Below are 20,786 nucleotides of genomic sequence, written 5' to 3'. Positions count from 1 at the left end.
GCCCCTCATAATTTTGTAAACCTCTATAAGGTCACTCCTCAGCCTCCGACGCTCCAGGGAAAACAGCCTCTCCCTATAACTCAAATCCTCCAACCCTGGCAACATCCTTGTAAATCTTTTCTGAATCCTTTCAAGTTTCACAACATCTTTTCGATAGAAAGGAAACCAGAATTGCACACAATATTCCAACAGTGGCCTAACCAATGTCCTGTATAGCCGCAACATGATGTCCCAATTCCTGTACTCAATACTCTGACGAATAAAAGAAAGCATACCAAACACGGCCTTCACTATCCTATCTACCTGCAACTCCACTTTCAAGGAGCTATGAACCTGCACTCCAAGGTTTCTTTGTTCAGCAACACTCCCTAGGACCTTACCATTAAGTGTATAAGTCCTGCTAAGGTTTGCTTTCCCAAAATGCAGCACCTTGCATTTACCTGAATTAAACTCTATCTGCCACTTCTCAGCCCATTGGTCCATCTGGTCAAGATCCTGTTGTAATCTGAAGTAACCTTCACTGTCCGCTTACACCTCCAATGTTGGTGTCATCTGCAAACTTACCATCTGTACCTCTTATGCTCGCATCCAAATCATTTATGTAAATGACAAAAAGTAGAGGACCCAGCACCAATCTTTGTGGCACTCCACTGGTCACAGGCATCCAGTCTGAAAAACAACCCTCTACCACCACCCTCTGTCTTCTATCTTTGAGCTAGTTCTTTATCCAAATGGTTAGTTCTCCCTGTATTCCATGAGATCTAACCTTGCTAACCAGTCTCTCATTGGAAACCTTGTCTAACGCCTTATTGAAGTAAAAGGAAAGCTGCTCAAAGAGACATGGAGCAATAGCAGAGGATGGTTTCGATCCATCGACCTCTGGGTTATGGGCCCAGCACGCTCCCGCTGCGCCACTCTGCTCTCACTTAAAGAGACGTTCCCTGACCGGGAATTGAACCTGGGCTGCAGCGGTGGAAGCGCTGAATCCTAACCACTAGACCAGCAGGGAGAAACAGCAAAAACTCACCCCAGTGAAAGCATTGTTATATCAAGAAAAAAATAATTGCAAGGAAAGATAAAAAGGGTGTGTGAACTTGACAGCATTAGTTTGTTACTGAGTAAATTAAACGATTTAAGGCTTCACGCCAGAGAGGTGAACTGATAAGCTTCCTGTCTATTATTGAGGGCTGTGGAAATAGTGATACTTAGAGCTACAGATGTTGCCCAAATTTGCTATGCATTTTCAAGTTGAGTAGTTTGAAAGTTTTTGAGCGAAAGATGTACTGATATTAAATTTCTGGGCACCCATTTTTCTTACTGTTCAACATAGTGCTAAAACATGTAATCAGTCGACAGATCTACTTTTGCTGATCAAATTTATATTTGCATGAGTTGATAGTACAAGGATTTGGGAGTAGCATTTTGTTTTGAGCAAGAGATGTTGAAGGAGTTTTAAAGAAAATGTTTTTATATAGTGGATAGTGCTGAACTGGATCTCACTGCCTATGAGCGTGATGGAAGAAGAGGGTGATTACTGATATCACATGGAAATCAGATGGCCATTGAGAGAAATAAACTTGCAAGGCTACAGTGATGGAAAATGTTAGGGGATTTGGACTGACTGGTTTGCAGTACAGGACACGAGAATGAGCTTGATGGGCTGAATAGTCTTGTGCTGGTAATGATTCTAAAAACTCTTTAACGATGTTCAGGCGTATCTGATGGAAAAACAGATTAAGGAAGTAGTGGAAAACAGAATATAAAATGCTTACATTGTGCATTGAAAGGATACTTTGCTACCACTAGGACTCATAACAGCACACAAACCAACTGCCACTCTCAGACAACAACTCACCAGAACGAAGGACCCGATACCCAGCATGAGCAAAACCAATGTAGTGTACAAAGTCCCATGCAAGGACTGCACAAAACATTACATAGGCCAAACAGGAAGACAGCTAACGATCCGNNACAAGCAACATGAGTTTGACTGGGACAACACTACTATTATAGGACAAGCCAAACAGAGAACAGCCAGGGAATTCCTCGAGGCATGGCATTCATCTACAGATTCAATCAATAAGCACATTGACCTGGACCCAATATACCGACCACTGCAGCGGACAGCTGGAACTGACAACCAGAAGCTGCAGATTCAAACCATTACAAATGCCGAAGAAAAGATCACAGAAGCGCTTCACAGGAGGCTCCCAAGCACTGAGGATGTCACCTAGACAGGGGACGAAACATCTGCAACACAAATTCCCAGCGCGACGAACAGAACTACAACAATGAGCACCCGAGCTACAAATCTTCTCACAAACTTTGAATACTTTGCTATATTTGCAGTGAGAATCAAAGGTAAGGTAATCCACCATTGAGCAAACATTAAGTCACCCTTCCCAGTATCACCTTCCTTACCTGTCTCCATTTTGAAAAAAAAATGCCTCTGAAATGCTTTGGGATATTATTTATAGTCTTAGGTGGTATGAAAGTTCTTGCTGTTTTCGTAATGGTATTGGTTCAATATTTGTCAGAAATAATTGAATTTTGCTTTTAGCTTTGGGAACTTTCGCATTTCTTAGAATTAAAGAATAATGGCCATATGTGGTTCTTCCAAGTAAATTTATACAGCTTATTATTTCAAGGGATCTTCTAGATTTCTTGTGACATTTGGTTGGCATACTTGAAATGTGGAATAGGTGCTGTTTGAAATTATGGCATCAATAAATGACATATGTCATTATGAGGAAAAGTATGGAGCAATCGCAATCCATCTTTGAAAATGTTTTCTTTCAGGCAGAACAGCTGAACTTTTCCCCAACAGTGGCCTCCACTCCCATCAATCAGCCTGAAGCACCGATAATCCCAATTGCTAAAAATGAGCCCATTGGATTGAAGGTGGCAGACTTTCTCCCAGTAAGTGGTGTTTAGCAATTTCCCTTCAGTTAATTTAAATTTTCATTGTAGTTGCAGGTTTTCTGTTCAGTGCAAACTCTTGGTAATATTACAATTGATTCTAACTTTCTGGATGCGATGCTTGAAATAAACTCTTCCTTCTGATCAATATTCAGTAATTGGTTTGCGGGGCTTTGGCCCAGTGAGACTTTTTTTTAAAACCCTTACTGCTTGGATCTGTTCACTGATAGTAGCTTGCAGGCTGTGTGTATTAATTTGCATCAATCAAGGCTGATTGATTAAAGACTATCTGGATAAAAACCTCAAATAAATGAAGAATAAAAATGGTGACTGAGACCCTGAGTAGATCTTTACAATTGTATCCTGTTCATGAAGGAAGCTCCCAATTCCTGAAAACCTTTGTGCTGCTAGGTAATGTATTCTTAGTGTTTACAAGCTTTGAATAATATGAAACTGCACACAAGCATTGTTTCTTATCACATTTGAAAATCTTAGTGCCTTGCCTGGAATTGCTTTTGAAGTGCGGTGATTGTTGTTTCCTCCCTTAGATAACAATCTGAGTTGTAACTTGCAGAGCAAGAGTCACAGGACTACATAATGCATGTTTTTATAAGGGCTACTTTCCCAGGTTTTCTCTTGTACACTCTGCAGTTGGTAGTTTTGTTATTTGGTAATTGTTGTAAATTATGATTGGAGAAACTGTGGGCGGCACGGTGGCACAGTGGTTAGCACTGCTGCCTCACAGCGCCAAAGACCCGGGTTCAATTCCCGCCTCAGGCGACTGACTGTGTGGAGTTTGCACGTTCTCCCCGTGTCTGTGTGGGTTTCCTCCGGGTGCTCCGGTTTCCTCCCACAGTCCAAAAAATGTGCAGGGTTAGGTGAATTGGCCATACTAAAATTGCCCGTAATGTTAGGTATAGGGGTAAATGTAGGGGTATGGGTGGGTTGCGCTTCGGCGGGTCGGTGTGGACTTGTTGGGCCGAAGGGCCTGTTTCCACACTGTAATGTAATCTAATCTAATCTGTAATGTAATCTAATCTAATAAAAAAAACCTGCACCAGTCGTTTCTGTTGATCTGGCAAATCAAGTGTCTGATTTCAAAAACAGAAATTGCTGGAGAAACTCAGCAAGTCTGACAGCATTGTTGGAGCAGGTGAAGATGCCAGATCTGCTGAATTTCTCCAGTAACTTATGTTTTTGTTTGCAATTTCTAGCATCCACAGTTCTTTGTTTTATTTAAATGCATTTTATCCCATAACTTATTCTGATTTATAGTTATTCAAATCAACCTGTTCAGACTTGATCTAACATAACTCTAAACCCAGGAGTTCTGGGCACTACCATGCACCACAAGAACCCTCAAGAAAATAATGAAATCTTTGAGTATCAAATTTTTAGGATAATTTGTCTTTTAATTGTATCATATTTCTTAAGCCTCAGAATAATAAACTGGCTGATTTGAGTGATGAAGATGCTGTGAGCCAAATCCGGAAAGGGCATGACACTATGTGCGTGGTATTAACAAGTCGATTTAAGAACCTAGACACTGTGAGAGCTGTGTGGACCACTGGTGATGTCAAGGTCAGATTCTTAACTTCTCATGTTACATATATGCCTGAAGAATGGAGTAATAATGAATGTATAACCTGGAGCATCACAAATTAATTTTTCTCTTCTCCCCCACCTATTCTCTTCCACAGTTTGCTGGGATTGTTCGTTGGTACAGTGGTCCAATAAACATTTGGTTTTCTACTTTGTTAGCTGATTCCTACCAGGGACTTCCATGGTGCAGCGGCAGCCTAGATGCCATTGATATATGCATGTGCCAATAATCTTTGTTTACTTTGCAGTTCACCAGATTTAACCTAGATTTTGTTTATGCGTCCCTTTATGGTTGGATTGACTTATGACCTCATAGAATCCCTACCATGGAGAAGCAGGTCATTCAACCCATAGAGGCCGCACCGATCCTCTGAAGAGGATCCTAACGCTGTAACCCTGCATTTTCCACGGTTAACCCACCTAGTCTATACATCCCTGAACATTATAGGCAATTTACTATGGCAATCCACCTCGCCTGCACATCTTTGGACTGTGGGAGGAAACTAGAGCACCTGGAGGAAATGGAGTCACTGGTTTTATGGACCAGACCAGACCCCCTCAAAACATTTCAAGAAGGAAGACCAAACCCCAATGTTTCTAGTTGTTTTAAACAGGTACAAGTGGATATTCCAGGAGTGATGCAGCTGGTTTTAAACAATGCAATTTATTTACACAGTACCAAATGAAACTCTAACAAAAGAGAACAGAATACAGAATAACTTACTATCTGAAAGCCCAACAGATCATCCCAACTTAATGATGCAGTCCAACTGCCTGCAACAGTCCACATAAACAGCCTCTTGGCAAAAAAAAAGGTAAAATCAGACAAAGGTTCTTACAGGAGAGAGAGATGGCAGAGATTTAGCATGGAACTTCCTTCCACTGTAGCTGTTTCTTTGGATTCCCCAGCTTAAACTGAGCAGCAGCTCTGAATGCCAACTGCTAAAAACTAAACCAAAACCAGAGTAAGCTGAGCTGGGAGAACAGGCCATTCCCCTTTCATAGTAAGAGTGTTTTTTTACAATGTACAAGCTTCTTCAAGTAGAAAAACCCAGCCATTTCGGCATCTGTGCCTGAAATAACCCTTTTAAAAAGAACCAAGGACAACACAACCTTGTTAAAGGAAGAGCATCATCACACCCTCCCCCTACCCCCCCCTTAAAAAACAAATCATCAATATTCAAAGGAATGGTTTCATATTAAAACCCCTTAATCTTACATATTTGTACACTACAACACACATATATATACATTTACATTGACTATAAATATGCAAACATGCACTACTACATTCTATTTCAGTCTGTTTACTCCTGTCACCGAATGCCTCCATTTCTCAGCCAAATCTTGACAATGCATTGGCAATCATGTTTCCTCATCCTGCCATGTGCACAGTTTTCAAATTGAATGGCTGTAACAATAAGCCCCACCTAAACAGTCTGGAATTTTGTCCTTGAATTTCTCCACAAACTTCATTGGGTCATGATCAGTGTGTATGATTTGTCTCAGATACATTACTGGGAACATAAACATTGAAATGTTGTAATGCTACCACCAAGCTCAAAGTCTCCTTCTCAACTGTCGAATATTTCTGCTGTTGAATGTTCAATTTCGTGGAGAAATGCTGAATAGCTCTTTCTAACATCCTGTCAGTTTCCTGTAAGAGCGCAGCACCAACATCCACATCATTTGCATCGATAGCCTCCTTGAATGGCTTTGCGTAATTAGGTGTGGCTAATACTGGGGCAGTAGTTAACACAGCTTTCAGGCTGTCAAATGCCTTCTGACATTTCGAAACCTCTTACTTTTCTTCAGAAATTCAGTGAGTGTAGCAGCCGCACTGCTAAAATTTGGTGCAAATTTCCAAAAAATCTTCAGTCCCAGGAATTGTAGTACAGTAGCGCTTCGACTTACGAACTTAATCCATTCCGGGACCCAGTTCGCGAACTGAATCTATTTTTCCCATTGTTCGGATAGCGTAAGAATGCTTGGACGGCTGTTCACAGCGCACGCGCCAAAGATGAACTGAATGAGATCGTGCGGGGCCCGAGAGCTTTTGTGTTCAACAAGCGTGTAGCAAAGCAGAACAATGAAACGGGTTGCACACAGGCTTTTTGCGTTCGTACCGTCGTTCGTACCTTGAATTTCGTACATACATTGAAGCAAAATTTTACGTACAATCCTGTTCGTAAACTGATTTGTTTGTGAACGGGGTCGTTCGTATGTCGAGGCGCTACTATGCTGCTCTTTTGGCCGATGGTATGGGAAACTCCCCAGTTATCTTTGTTTTTGCATTCCATGGGGCCATTTGTCCATGTCCAATAACAAGGCCCAGGAAGGTGACTTGGGCTTTGGCAAATTTACCCTTAGCCAGGTTCATCACCAAGCCTGCCTCCCAAAGTCGATCGAACAATTCTGACAAATGTTGCACGTGTTCATTCCATGTGTGACTAAAAATCACCAGGTCATCAATACAAACTACAGAATTAGTTAATCTGAAAATGACCTTATTGATTAGTCTCTGAAATGTGGCTGGCACCTTTTTCATATCTAATGGCATGACTTTAAATTGATATAGTCCATTTTGCGTTACAAAAGCCAAAATTATCTTCACTGTTTTGGATAAAGATACCTGCCAGTATCCTCTAACCAAACAAAAAAGTTCTGTGTGTCAGTTGGTAAGGTGACAAGCGTTTTCTTTCATGTTTCATTTGTTTTTTTTTCTGGCAGTCTATTTGGGAATTTAGAATAGCAGGAATGAGGTTAGGGCAGTGGAATGCTCCTGTTATGTTTGTGGGAAGTAAAGGTCACCTCTAGTGTCCCTGCTGACTTCTTTTGTGGGAAATGCACCCAACTCCAGCTCCTCATGAATAGGGAACTGGAGCTGGATGAACTTCGGATTGCTCAGGAGGCGGAGGGGGTTATTGAGAGGAACTACAGGGAGGTAGTTACTCCACAGCCACTTGAACAAGGTAGATGGGTTACCGTCAGGGGTTGGAAAGGGAACCGGCAGATAGTGCAGGAATCTCCTGTGGTGGTTCCCCTCAACAACAAGTATACCGTTTTGTATACTGTTGGTGAGGTTGGGGGGGAATGACTTACTGGGGTAAGCAATGGGGCACAGATCTCTGGCTCAGAGTCTGTCTCTGCTCAGAGGGGAAGCGGGAAGAGGAGCAGAGCCTTAAGTCATTGGGAACTCCATAGTTAGGGGGACAGATAGGAGGTTTTGTGGGAACGAGAGAAACTCACAATTGGTGTTGCCTTCCAGGTGCCAGGGTTAGTGATGTCTCTGATCATGTTTTTGGGATCCTTGAGGGGGAGGGAGAGCAGCCCCAAGTCGTGGTCCACAAAGGCACCAACGACATAGGTGGGAAGAAAGATGGAGATTTAAAATAGAAATTCAGGGAGCTAGGGTGGAAGCTTAGAGTGAGAACAATTAGAGTTATCATTCCTGGTTTGTTCCCCATGCCACGTGCTAGTGAAGCGAGGAACAGGGAGGGCGTGGAGCTGAACACGTGGCTGCAGGGATGGTGCAGGAGGCAAGGTTTTGGATTCTTGGAAAGTTGGAGCTTTTTCTGGGGAAGGTGGGGCCTCTACAAACCAGATGGTCTTCACCTGAACCAGAGAGGTACCAGTATTCTGAGAGGGAAATTTCCTAATGCTCTTTGGGGTATGGTGGTGTGGCGTTTAAACTAATGCAGCAGGGGGATAGAGGACCTGAATTGTAATTCCAGTGTACACGAGGTTGAGGTTAGTGAGGTCAAGGCTAGGTTTACAAGATCACTAGAGGGCACTGGCAATCAGGATGTTGGTTTGAAATGTGTGTACTTCAATGCCAGGAGCATCTGGAATAAGGCGGGTGAACTTGAGCATGGGTTGGTACCTGGGATTTCGATGTAGTGGCCATTTCAGAAACATGGCTAGAGGAGGGACAGGAATGGTTGTTACAGATTCCGGGATTTCGATGTTTCAGCAAGAACAGACAAGATGTTAAAAGAGGCAGGTGTATGGCATTGTTAATCAAGGGTAATATTCCAGCAGCTGAGATAACATTTAAGGACTCATCCACTGAGGTAGTTTAGGCTGAGGTTAGAAACAGGAAAGAAGAGGTCACCTTGTTGGGAGTTCTCTATAGCTGGACTGTACGCCAACACCAAGACTGCAGCTGCTGCTGCTGCTTTTGTGGGGTAAGTCTCCAAATAGCACACAAACACATACACAGCCACCCACACAACTTTTGACTGCAACTTTTTGACAGGTTCCACGTTTGCCCTGTACAAGACAATGTTGGAGAGATTATCTGGGGAGGGAGGGTTTAGGGTACACCCCTGTATAGAACTCCAGGGAAAGTGTGGGGAGAGAGAGAGGGCTGGCAGTCCGTCATTTGGAGATGGTGCCTGTTTAATCACTAAACAAAAGACGCGATCACTGTTGGAAACATGTCTTTGATGTAATGTTTCCAGCGGGACCTGGAGATCTCCTTTGGATAATCCGATTTTCAGATAATTGGTATTCGGATAATCGAGGTTCCTCTGTATCAGGAATAAAAGAATGACTAGTGTAAGATGAGGGTCAATCAAAGATAGTAGTGGAAAGTTGTGTGTGGAATCTGAGGACATGGGGAAGTGCTTAATGAATACTTTTTGTCAGTATTCACATTGGAAAAGGGCAGTGTTAGTGATAATATGGAGATATAGGCAACAAGATTGGATGGGATTGAGGTTGACCAAGAGAAGGTTTTAGCAATTTTGGAAGATCTGAAAATAGATAAGACCCTGGGGCTGGATGGGATTTATCCTCTGATTCTCTGGCAAGCCAGGGAGGAGATTGCAGAGCCTTTGGCTTCGTTCTTTATGTCATCATTGTCTAGAGGCATAGTGCCAGAAGACTGGAGGATAGTAAATGTTGTCCCCTTGTTTAAGAAGGGGAGTCGAGACAACCCTGGTAATTATAGGCCAGTGAGCCTTACTTTGGTTGTGGGTAAGGTGTTGGAAAAGGTTATAAGAAAGGATTTATAATCATCTGGAAAGGAATAATTTGATTGAGTAGGGATAGTCAACACGGTTTTGTGAAGGGTAGGTTGTGCCTCACTAACCTTATTGAGTTCTTCAGGAAGGTGACAAACAGGTGGATGAAGGTAAGGTGGTTGTTGTATATTTGGACCTCAGTAAGGCGTTTGATAAGGTTCACCTTGATAGGCTGTTGCACAAAATAAGGAGTTTCGGGATTGAAAGTGATTTAGTGGTTTGGGTCAGAAATTGGCTAGCTGAAAGAAGATAGGTAGTGGTTGATGGCAAATGTTCATCCTGGAGCTTAAATACCAGTGGTATGCGACAAGGATCTGTTTTGGGGCATCTGCTGCTTGTCATTTTTATAAATGATCTGGAGGTGGGCGTAGAAGAATGGGTTAGTAAATTTGCAGATGACAGTAAGGTAGGCAGAGTTGTGGATAGTGCTGAAGGATGTTGTGGGCTAAGAGGGGCACAGATAAGATGTAGAGCTGAGCTGAGAAGTGGCAAATGGAGTTTAATGCGGATAACTGTGAGGTAGTTCACTTCGGAAGAAGTAACAGGGATGCAGAGTACTAGGCTAATGATAAAATTCTCGGTAGTGTAGATGAGCAGAGCGATCTCGGTGTCCAGGTGCATAAGTCCCTGAAAGTTGATACCCAGATTGATAGGATTGTTAAGATGGCACATGGGGTGTTAGGAGGAATTGAGTTTGAGCCATGAGGTCATGCTTCAGCTGTACAAGACACTAGTAAGGCTGCACCTGGAGTATTGCATGCAGTTCTGATCACCGCATTATAAGAAGGATGTAGAAGCTTTCGAAAGAGTTCAGAGGAGATTTACTTGGATGTTGCCTGGTATGGAAGGAAGGTCTTAGAAGGAAAGGCTGAGGGAACTAAGACTTTTCATTGGACAGAAGGAGGTTGAGAGGTGATTTAATTGAGATGCATAAGATAACCAGGGGGTTAGATAGGGTGGATAGTGAGAGCCTTTTTCCTCATGATGAAGGCTACCACGAGGATACATAATTTTAAATTGAGGGGTGATAGATTTAGGACAGAGATCTACTTGAAGAAGCTTGTACATTGTAAAAAAACACTCTTACAATGAAAGGGGAATGGCCTGTTCTCCCAGCTCAGCTTACTCTGGTTTTGGTTTAGTTTTTAGCAGTCTGGCTATTCAGAGCTGTTGGTCAGTTTAAGCTGGGGAATCCAAAGAAACAGCGACAGTGGAAGGAAGTTCCATGCTAAATCTCTGCCATCTCTCTCTCCTGTAAGAACCTGTGTCTGATTTTACCTTTTTTTTTGCCAAGAGGCTGTTTATGTGGACTGTTGCAGGCAGTTGGAACTGCATCATTAAGTTGGGATGATCTGTTGGGCTTTCAGATAGTAAGTTATTCTGTATTCTGTTCTCTTTTGTTAGAGTTTCATTTGGTACTGTTTAAATAAATTGCATTGTTTAAAACCAGCTGCATCACTCCTGGAATATCCACTTGTACCTGTTTAAAACAACTAGAAACATTGGGGTTTGGCTTCCTTCTTGAAATGTTTTGAGGGGGTCTGGCCTGGTCCATAAAACCAGTGACTCCATTTCCTCCAGGTGCTCCGGTTTCCCCCCCACAGTCCACAGATGTGCAGCTGAGGTGAATGGTCCATGCTAAATTGCCTATAATGTCCAGGGATGTATAGGCTAGGTGGGTAATGATTATAACGTTGAATTAGTAGTAGATTAGTTTTAGAGAAATATGTGAAATATTATTGCATTTACACAAATATAAGTTTTGGTCATCAGAAATCTCAAAGGAGTTTTAGAATTATTTGGATGAAGTGCAAGAGATGTTCTGGTCGGGTGAATTGGCCATCAGTTGTCCATAGTGTTAGGTGCATTAGTCAGGGTGAATATAGGGTAGGGGAATGGGTCTGGGTGGGTTATTCTTCAGAGGGTCAGTGTAGACTTGTTGGGCCGCAAGGCCTGTTTCCATATTGTAGGGAATTTAATCTAAGAGAGAGGGGTGGCATAACTAATACCAGGTGGAGTGAAATTTCAGCTATTAGATTTTAGAACGGATTTGGATTCACACCCAACAAACATGTATGTTTGATAAAGTGCCAGTTTACAAGGTTATCAACAATGTTAAAACCACTGGAATAAAAGGAACAGTGTGAGCATAGGTACAAAGTGGCTGAATCACAAAACAACTGGAGAAGGGTATTTATTGGGATTTCTCAGTGGTAGAACTGCTTTCCTTGGTCTGTATTAAAGACATTAACTGAGGTCGACAGGACATGATTTCAAAATGTTCAGATGGTGCAAAGCCTGGAGGAATTTTACTGAGGGGAGAATAATAAATTCAAAGGGACAAGGACAGGGAAATTGTCTGTGTGGACAATATGACAGCTGAAGTTTAATGCAGGGAAATGTACAGTGTCATAATGGTAAGAGGAATGAAGCTGAATTCTAAAACTGATGTGTGATTTGTGTGTGTAAATCATTGAAAGCAGCAGGACCAGTTGAGACAGCAGTTAATAAGGCTTATGAGATACTATGCTTTATAAATAGATACATGGAGTACAAAAGCAAGGAGATTACGATCAACCTTTCTGAAACATTGCTTAAGCCTCATTTGGAGTATTGTGTGCACTTCTGGATATTACAGGCAGCTTTAAAAATAGTGTACAAAAGATTTAGATGACTGATTATATGGATGGGGGACTTGAGTTAGGTAGATATATTGGAGAAGCTGATGGTGTTATAGAGTCATAGCATGGAAACAGACCCCTTGGTCCAACGTGTCCATGCCAACCAGGCATCCTAAATTAATCTAGTCTCCTTTGCTAACACTTGCCCCATATCCCTTTAAACCTTTCCTATTCATATACCCATGCAGATGCCTTTTAAATGTTGTAATTGTACCAGCCTCCACCACTTCCTCTGGCAGCTCATTCCATACACTCACCACCCTCTGCGTGAAAAAGTTGCCCCTTAGCTCACTTTTAAATCTTTTCTCTCTCACCCTAATATGATCTAGTTCTGACTCCCCAACCCCTACCCCAGGGAATATAACCCCATTCATTCAATTGTGGCTTTCCGATGGGAATTAGAAAACACCTTTAGAGCAATGAGGAAATAAGCAGGAGTGTGGGACTAGCTAATTGACAGAGAATTAGCATAGACAGAGCGAATCAAGTGCCCTCCTTGTGCTGTAGCTGTTCTGTGATATGGCAAGTGAGAATGATGGCACTGTGGGAGATTCATTGCTTGCAGTTCCCACTGGAAGCCATGGGTGAGAGAATTCCTCACTTTCTCCCAATTATTGTTATTGGTTTCACTCCAGCCTTTAAACATCCTAGTTTATTTGTTTTGTGGTTTTATAAACAAGGAATTCTGAAAGGTACTATTGCTGTGCAGTTATATTCCTGTTGCTCTTTGCCCTCCACTGAAGATAGGGGTGGTATTTTTAAAGTGGTACAGCTTCGCTTGCTATAGTTTTAAAAGATTATCTTATAATTGAGCCTTTCCAGTTTGAAGACTGAAATTTGGGCTGATTAAATCTGACTTTTGCTCGACAGAATCGTTCATAATACCCATTACACTGACAGGCAGTGTTTCTACTTCAGCTGAGACAAGGCCACTTTTTTCAAAAACACCTTCTGAAAGCAATATGATCTTGCTGTCATTTTCTGACTGCAAACTCTTAACACCTGTCTCTTCATTGCAGACCTCCATAGACTCAGCAGTGACCATGAATGACTTGGCAGTTATTGTGGACATCCTGAACATTATAAATCTCAAACCGTATGTACTTGCTTAAAAAGCTATCTAATCTTTGTTTTGTCAAGGAGTGTTGTCTGCAGTAGTTCCACTGTGTTTACATTTTTAAGGATTATTTGATACAAGCTAACCAAGCTCAAATTAATGCTTAGCCATTCAAAAGTAAAATCAGGAAGAGAAGGATATTAGAAATCTGGAATTATATACCCTTCCAGGAATCTGTTGGGACATCTAGAGCCTTCAAGATAGATTTTTGTATTGTCGTTATGTGAGTGTCACTGAGTCAAAATCCTGCAACTCCCACCCTAATGGCATTGTGGGTCTGCCTACATTATATGGGCTGCAATGGATTAGGAACGTGGCTCGCCACTGCCTTCTCAAGAGCAACCAGAAATGGGCAATAAATGCTGACTCAGCCAGCAATAACCCTTTCCCATGAATAAGTCTTTTAAAAAATCTGGAGGTGGGCAAAATAGAATTGAAATGTTGCTGGTTGCTTTATTTTACAGATTGATTGTTCATTGACTATTGTTATGGACAAACGCCTTATAACATCATGATTCATCCCATGCAGTCTAACTCTGCTAATTATTATTGGCTCTTGTCTGACCAATGCTCCTAATGTCATTTACATGCAACAAATAAGATGAAAGCATTCTTGCTAGAGTAACATGATCCATGCACCTTGTGCAAGAGCTTTTCTGGTGTTTCTTTAATTTTATGCCTTTCTCTTATCCATATCAATGGCCAGAAAGTTGAATTCAGGTCTGATGCTATATCACCTGTTTTCAGCACTTAGAGCTGAGAATTTATTCTGTTCTCCTCTTTTATAGAGTCATATAGGATGGAAACAGACCCTTCTGTCCTACTTGTCCATACTGACAAAGCTTCCCAATCTAAACTAGTCCAATTTGCCTGCATTTTGCCCATATCCCTTAAAACCTTCCCTATTCATGTACTTGTCCAAATATCTTTTAGATGTTGTAACTGTACTTCATCTACCACTTCCTTTGGCAGTTGATTCCACACACTAACCACTTTGTGTCAAAAAGTTGCTCTTCAGGTCCCTTTTAAATCTCACCTTAAAATTATGCTTTCTCGTTTTGAACTCCACTACTCGAGGGAAAACACCTTGGCTATTCACCTTATGATTTTATAAACCTCGAAAAGGTCATCTCTCAACCTCTACGCTCCAGTGAAAAAGTCACTGCCTATCCAGCTTCTCCTAATAATTCAAACCCTTCAGTTGAAGTTCAGAAGATATAAGAGCAGAATGAGGTCATTCGGCCCATTGAGTCTGCTCCACCAATCAATCATGGCTGATATGCTCCTCACCCTCGTTTTCCTGCCTTCTCTCCATATCCCTTCAACTCCTTACCAATTAATAATCTGTTTAACTCCTCCTTCAATTTACTCACTGTCCCAGCATCCACCACATATTGGGGCAGCAAGTTGCACAGATTCACAACCATTCGGGAGAAGTAGTTTCTCCTCAACCATTTTAAATTTGCTACCCCTTATTCTAAGACTATGACCTCTTATCCTAGAGTGCCCCACAGGAGGTAGCATTGCTCCATGTCTATTTTATCCACACAAGTAACATCCTTGTAAATCCTTTCTGCACAGTCTCCAATTTAACCCGTAGCATGGCCACCAGAACTGTACACAGTACTCCAAATGTGGCCTCGTCAGTGTCCTGTACAACCGTAACAACTCCACTCCTATACTCGATGGTCTGAACGATGTAAGCGTCCATGCCAAATGCCGCCTTTACCACCCTATATATCTGCAGCACAACATTCAAAGGACTATGTACCTGAACCCTTAGGACTCTCTGTTCGGCAGCACTCTCCAGGGCCCTACCATTAATTTTGTAAGTCCTGCCCTTGTTCATCTGACCAAAATGCCACATCTCCCGTTTATCCAATTTAAACTCAATCTACCACTCCTTGGCCTTAGGCTCAATTGATCATGATCCCTTTGTGATCTTAGATAACCTCCTTCAGATTCCACTATACCACCAATTTTGGTGTCATCTCTCAGAATCCCTTCCAACAACTTATCCACCACTGATGTCAGATTCACTGGTCTATAGTTCCCTGGCTCGTCCTTGCAGCCTTTCTTGCGCAAAAGCATAATATTAGTTACCCTCTGGTGTTCTGGCACCTCACCTGTGACCTGTAGATGACACAAATATCTCTGCAACAGGTCTGCAATTTCTTCCCTAGCTTCCCACAACGTCCTGGGATACACTTGATTGGATCCTGGAGATTATCCACTTCTGTTTTTTGAGACCATCTATAATGTGGACTGTTTTCAAGACATCGATATTTATTTCCCTAGCTTTAATATCTTTTTCCACAGTAAATACTGATGTGAAATACTTGTTTAGTATCTCTCCTATCTTCTGCAATTTCAAAACCTACTGACCTCAAACTCTACTGTGAAAAGATAAGCCATTCATTATCCATGTGTTGCAGAACCTACATAAAGCAAGATGCTTCATGTAGCCATTTCTTTGTCTTGTACTGGTTCTTCCAAAATTTTTAGAATGGTTTAAGTAAGGAAATAAAATGCCTCAAGACCCTTTGTGTGAGATCAACCTACATTATTGCTCAAGACCCTGCATCATGTTCAAAGATGAACCATGCCTCAACCCTTTGCTTTCCTGTACTTTAGCCTGCATTTTTCACTGGCCCCTCTTTCAGGACTGAAGATAACATTTTTGAGATACTCCTCAAGAAGGGATTGGAGCCACAACAATTGGGTTATTCAGTAACATTTTCATCAATGTTGAAATTTGGGAGGAGATGTTTCTTCTGAGGTTCAAGATTGCTAGCTGTATTTAACAAATGAATTGACACTTTGATATCAATTAATCTTTTATAAAATGCTCTAAAATGATCCCCCAGCAGCAACTGATATCATATCTTTTGTTTCAGAGCGTTGTGGAAACTGGACCTGTGCCCTTCAATCATTCCTCAGATTGACAAACTGTTGCAAAGCAAATATGAGAGGTCAGCAGTCATTTCATGAATTGTTCCTCTATAGTGGGACATGGACTGTTGTGATGTGGGCATCAGTGCAAGAAGTGGTGGTTCATTTTTGAATTGTTGATGACCTTGTGAGCTAATGAGAGTAGGAATAAGGGAGTAGAGCAGATGAATGCATGGCTGAAGAGCTGGTGTATGGGAGAAGGATTCACATTTTTGGATCAATGGAATCTCTTCTGGGGTAGAAACGACCTGTACAGGAAGGATGGATTGCACTTGAATTGAAAGGGGACTAATATACTGGCAGGGAGATTTGCTAGAGCTGCTCAGGAGGATTTAAACTAGAAAGGTGGGTGTGTGGGACCTAGGGCAACAGTGAGGAAAGAGATCAATCTGAGACTGGTATAGTTGAGAAAAGAAGCGAGACAGTCAGGGCAGGCAGAGGCAAAGCAGGACTGATTAAATTAAACTGTGTTTATTTCAATGCAAGAGGCCTAGCAGGGAAAGCAGATGAACTCAGGGCCTGGTTAGGTACATGGGATTGGGATATCATAACAATTACAGAAATGTGTCTCTTGGATGGACAGGACTGGTAGTTTAATGTTCCAGGATACAAATGCAACAGGAAGGACAGAAAGGGAGGCAAGAGAGGAGGCGGAGTGGGGTTTTTAATAAGGGATGGCATTATAGTTGCACTGAGGGAGGATATTCCCTGAAATACATACAGGGAAGTTATTTGGGTTGAACTGAGAAATAAGAAAGGGATGATAACCTTATTGGGATTGTATTATAGACCCCCTAATAGTCAGTGGGAAATTGAGAAACAAATTTGTAAGGAGATCTCAGTTATCCTAAGAATAATAGGGTTATTATGGTAGGGGATTTTAACTTTCCAAACATAGTCTGGGACTGCCATAGTGTTAAGGGTTTTGATGAAGAGGAATTTGTTAATTGTGTATAAGAAAATTTTCTGATTCAATATGTGGATGTACCTACTAGAGAAGGTGCAAAACTACTTTTGGGAAATAAGGCAGGGCAGGTGACTGAGGTATCAGTGGGGGAGCACTTTGGGGCCAGTGACCATAATTCTATTAGTTTTAAAATATTGATGGAAAAGGACAGAGCAGATCTAAAAGTTGAAGTTCTAAATTGGAGGAAGGCTAATTTTGACGGTATTAGGTAAGAACTTTTGAAAGCTGACTGGGTGCAGATGTTTACAGGTAAAGGGACAGCTGGAAAATGGGAAGCCTTCAAAAATGAGGTAACAAGAGTCCAGAGACAGTTGTCTCTATTAGAGTGAAAGGAAAGGCTGGGAGCTGGAGGGTATGCTGGATGACTAAAGAAATTGAGGGCTTGGTTAAGAAAAAGAAGGAAGTATATGTCAGGTATCGACAAGATAGATCAAGTGAATCCTTAGAAGAATATAAAGGCGGTGGGAGTATACTAAAGAGGGAAATCAGGAGGGCAAAAAGGGGACATGAGATAGCTTTGGCAAATGGAGTTAAGGAGAATCCAAAGAGTTTTTACAAATGTATTAAGGACAAAAGGGTAACTAGGGAGGGAATAGGTCCCCTCAAACATCAGCAAGGTGACCTTTGTGTGGGGCTGCAGGAGATGGGGGAAATACTAAACAAGTATTTTGCATCAGTGTTTACTTGGAAAAGGGCATGGAAGATATAGAATGTAGAGAAATGGATGGTGACATCTTGAAAAATGTCCACATTACAGAGGAGAAAGTGCTGGATGTCTTGAAACACGCAAAAACGGATAAATCCCTGGGACCTGATCAGGTGTACCCTAGAACTCTGTGGGAAGCTAGGGAAGTGATTGCTGGGCTCCTTGCTGAGATATTTGTATTATCGATAGCCACAAGTGAGGTGCTGGAAGACTGGAGTTTGGCTAACGTGGTGCCACTATTTTTGAAAGGTGGTCAGGACAAGCCAGGGAACTATAGACCAGTGAGCCTGACATCGGTGATGGGCAAGTTGTTGAAGGGAATCCTGAGGGAAAGGATGCAATGTATTTGGGAAGACAAGGACTGATTTAGGGATAGTCAGCATGGCTTTGTGCGTGGGAAATCATGTCTCACAAACTTGACAGAATTTTTTGAAGAAGTAACAAAGAGGATTAATGAGGCAGAGCGGTGGACGTGATCTATATGGACCTCAGTAAGGCATTCGACAAGGTTCCCCATGACAGACTGATTTGCAAGGTTAGATCTCATGGAATACAGGGAGAGCGAGTCATTTGGATGCAGAACTGGCTCAAAGATGGAAGACAGAGGGTGGTGGTGGGGGGTTGTTTTTCAGACTGGAGGCCTGTGACTAGTGGAGTGCCACAAGGATCAATGGTGGGTCCACTACTTTTCACCATTTATATAAATGGTTTGGATGTGAGCGTAAGAGGTCTAGTTAATAAGTTTGCAGATGACACCAAAATTGGAGGTGTAAATGGACAGCAAAGAAGGTTACCTCAGATTACAACGGGATCTTGACCAGATGGGCCAATGGGCAGACAAGTGGCAGATGGAGTTTAATTTAAATAAATGCGAGGTGCTGCGTTTTGGAAAAGCAAGTCTTAGCAGGACTTATACACTTAATGGTAAGGTCTTAGGGAGTGTTGCTGAACAAAGAGACCTTGGAGTGCAGGTTCATAGCTCCTTGAAAGTGGAGTCGCAGGTAGATAGGATAGTGAAGAAGGCGTTTGGTATGCTTTGTTTTATTGGTCAGAGTATTGCGTACAGAAGTTGGGAGGTCATGTGCAACTCTACAGGACATTGGTTAGGCCACGTTTGGAATATTACGTGCAATTCTGGCCGCCTTCATATCAGAAGAATGTTGTGAAACTTGAAAGGGTTCAGAAAAGATTTACAAGGATGTTGCCAGGGTTGGAGGATTTGAGCTATAGGAAGAGTTGAATAGGCTGGGGTTGTTTTCCCTGGAGCGTCAGAGGCTGAGGGGGTGACCTTTATAGAGGTCTATAAAATCATGAGGGGCTTCTATAGGATAAATAGACAAAGTCTTCTCCCTGGGGTGGAGAAGACCTGAACTCGATGGCATAGGTTTAGGGTGAGAGCGGTAAGATATAAAAAGGGACCTATGGGGCAACTTTTTCATTCAGCGGGTGATATGTGTAATGATTGAGCTGCTCGGGGACGTGGTGGAGGCTAGTACAATTGCAGTATTTAAAAAGCATCTGAATGTGTATATGAATAGGAAGGGTTTAGAGATAAATGGGCCTAAGTGCTGGCAGGTGGGACTAGATTGGGTTGGGATATCTGGTTGGCATGGACGGGTTGGACTGAAGGGTCTGTTTCCATGTTGTACATCTCTCTGGCTCTATGTACTCCTCAAAAATTTGAGAAAAATAGCAACAGACAATCTTAAATACTCTAGCAAAAACCAAAGTACTGTATTCCATTCTACTTGTGCATTGTATATGATGTCAAAGCTGATTGAAGGAATTGTTAATGTGCACAGATATTCAAGGAGGGAGGGAGAATAAAAGCGGGAAACTACAGGCCAGTTAACTTAACATTTGCCATGGGAAGATACTGGAAGCTGTTATTAAAGAAGTTATGACAGGACACTGGATAAATTCAAGGCAATCTGGTTTCGTGAAAGGATAATAATGTTTAACTAATCTGTTGGAGTTGAAGTAACGTGCTATGGATAAAGGGGAATAGTGAATGTATGTACCAACATTCCCAGAAAACATTGGCTAAGGTGCCATGTCAAAGGCTGTTGCTCAAAATAAAGGTTAATGGTGTTGAAGGTGGCATATAAGCACAGGTAGAAGATTTGATTAGACCACAAAGCAGAGAGGAGATCTAAATGGGTCTTTTACAACTTGAAAGGAAGTAATGAGTGGTGTGCCACAGGCATTGGTGCTGGGACCTCAACTGTTTGTAATTTCAATAAATGTTTTAGGGTGGAGGGTATCATTCCCAAATTTGCTGATGTCACAAAGGTTAATCTGCATGTATAGCAAGTAACTAGGAAAACTATAGACTGTTACTATTTATTGTGAGATGAATTGAAGTTGGGAGGTTATGCTTCAGTACTGTAGGGCACAAAGATTCCATTTGGAGTACCAGTGCATAGTCTTGGGGTAGCACGGTGGCTTGGTGGTTAGCACTGTTGCCTCAGCACCCGGGGCACTGGTTCATTTCCACCCTCTGGCAACGGTGTGGAATTTGCACATTCTCTCCATGTCTGTGGATTTCCTCCAGGTGCTCTGGTTTCCTCCCACAGTCCAAAGAAGTGCAGGTTAGGTACATTGGCCATGCTAAATTGACAGTAGTGTCAAGGGGTTGTGCAGGGGAATGTAGGATTATAAGGATAGAGTAGGGGGAATGGCTCTGGGTGGAATGCTATTCAGAGGGTCGGTGTGGACTAGATGGACCTAATGCCTACTTACACACTGTAGTGATTCTATGGATTGCCTTATTTAAGGAAGGATGTAAATGTATTGGAAGCATTTCAAAGAAGGT

The 20,786-nt window shown here is 42.0% G+C and overlaps 1 protein-coding gene and 1 non-coding gene across 4 annotated transcripts in view; one reads left to right on the top strand and one right to left on the bottom strand.

Annotated features, from left to right (window-relative positions):
• The window catches only part of katnb1 (katanin p80 (WD repeat containing) subunit B 1), a 77,362-nt gene that overhangs the window by 52,220 nt on the left and 4,356 nt on the right, over positions 1-20,786 (top strand). For all 3 annotated transcript variants that reach the window (XM_043707274.1, XM_043707275.1, XM_043707276.1), the window contains 4 exons: positions 2,800-2,919; positions 4,354-4,500; positions 13,249-13,325; positions 16,244-16,318. In XM_043707274.1, the coding sequence (XP_043563209.1) occupies positions 2,800-2,919; positions 4,354-4,500; positions 13,249-13,325; positions 16,244-16,318 (419 nt within the window). The remainder of the gene's footprint in view (positions 1-2,799; positions 2,920-4,353; positions 4,501-13,248; positions 13,326-16,243; positions 16,319-20,786) is intronic.
• Positions 850-921, bottom strand: trnam-cau. Its single transcript has one exon. It is a non-coding gene; the product is annotated as a tRNA-Met (tRNA).

The sequence above is a fragment of the Chiloscyllium plagiosum genome, chromosome 17 (genome assembly GCF_004010195.1).
Source record: "Chiloscyllium plagiosum isolate BGI_BamShark_2017 chromosome 17, ASM401019v2, whole genome shotgun sequence".
Classification (NCBI taxonomy): Eukaryota; Metazoa; Chordata; class Chondrichthyes; order Orectolobiformes; family Hemiscylliidae; genus Chiloscyllium; species Chiloscyllium plagiosum.
The sequence above is the reverse complement of the archived record's forward strand: the minus strand, read 5'-3'. Positions and strand labels throughout refer to the sequence as shown.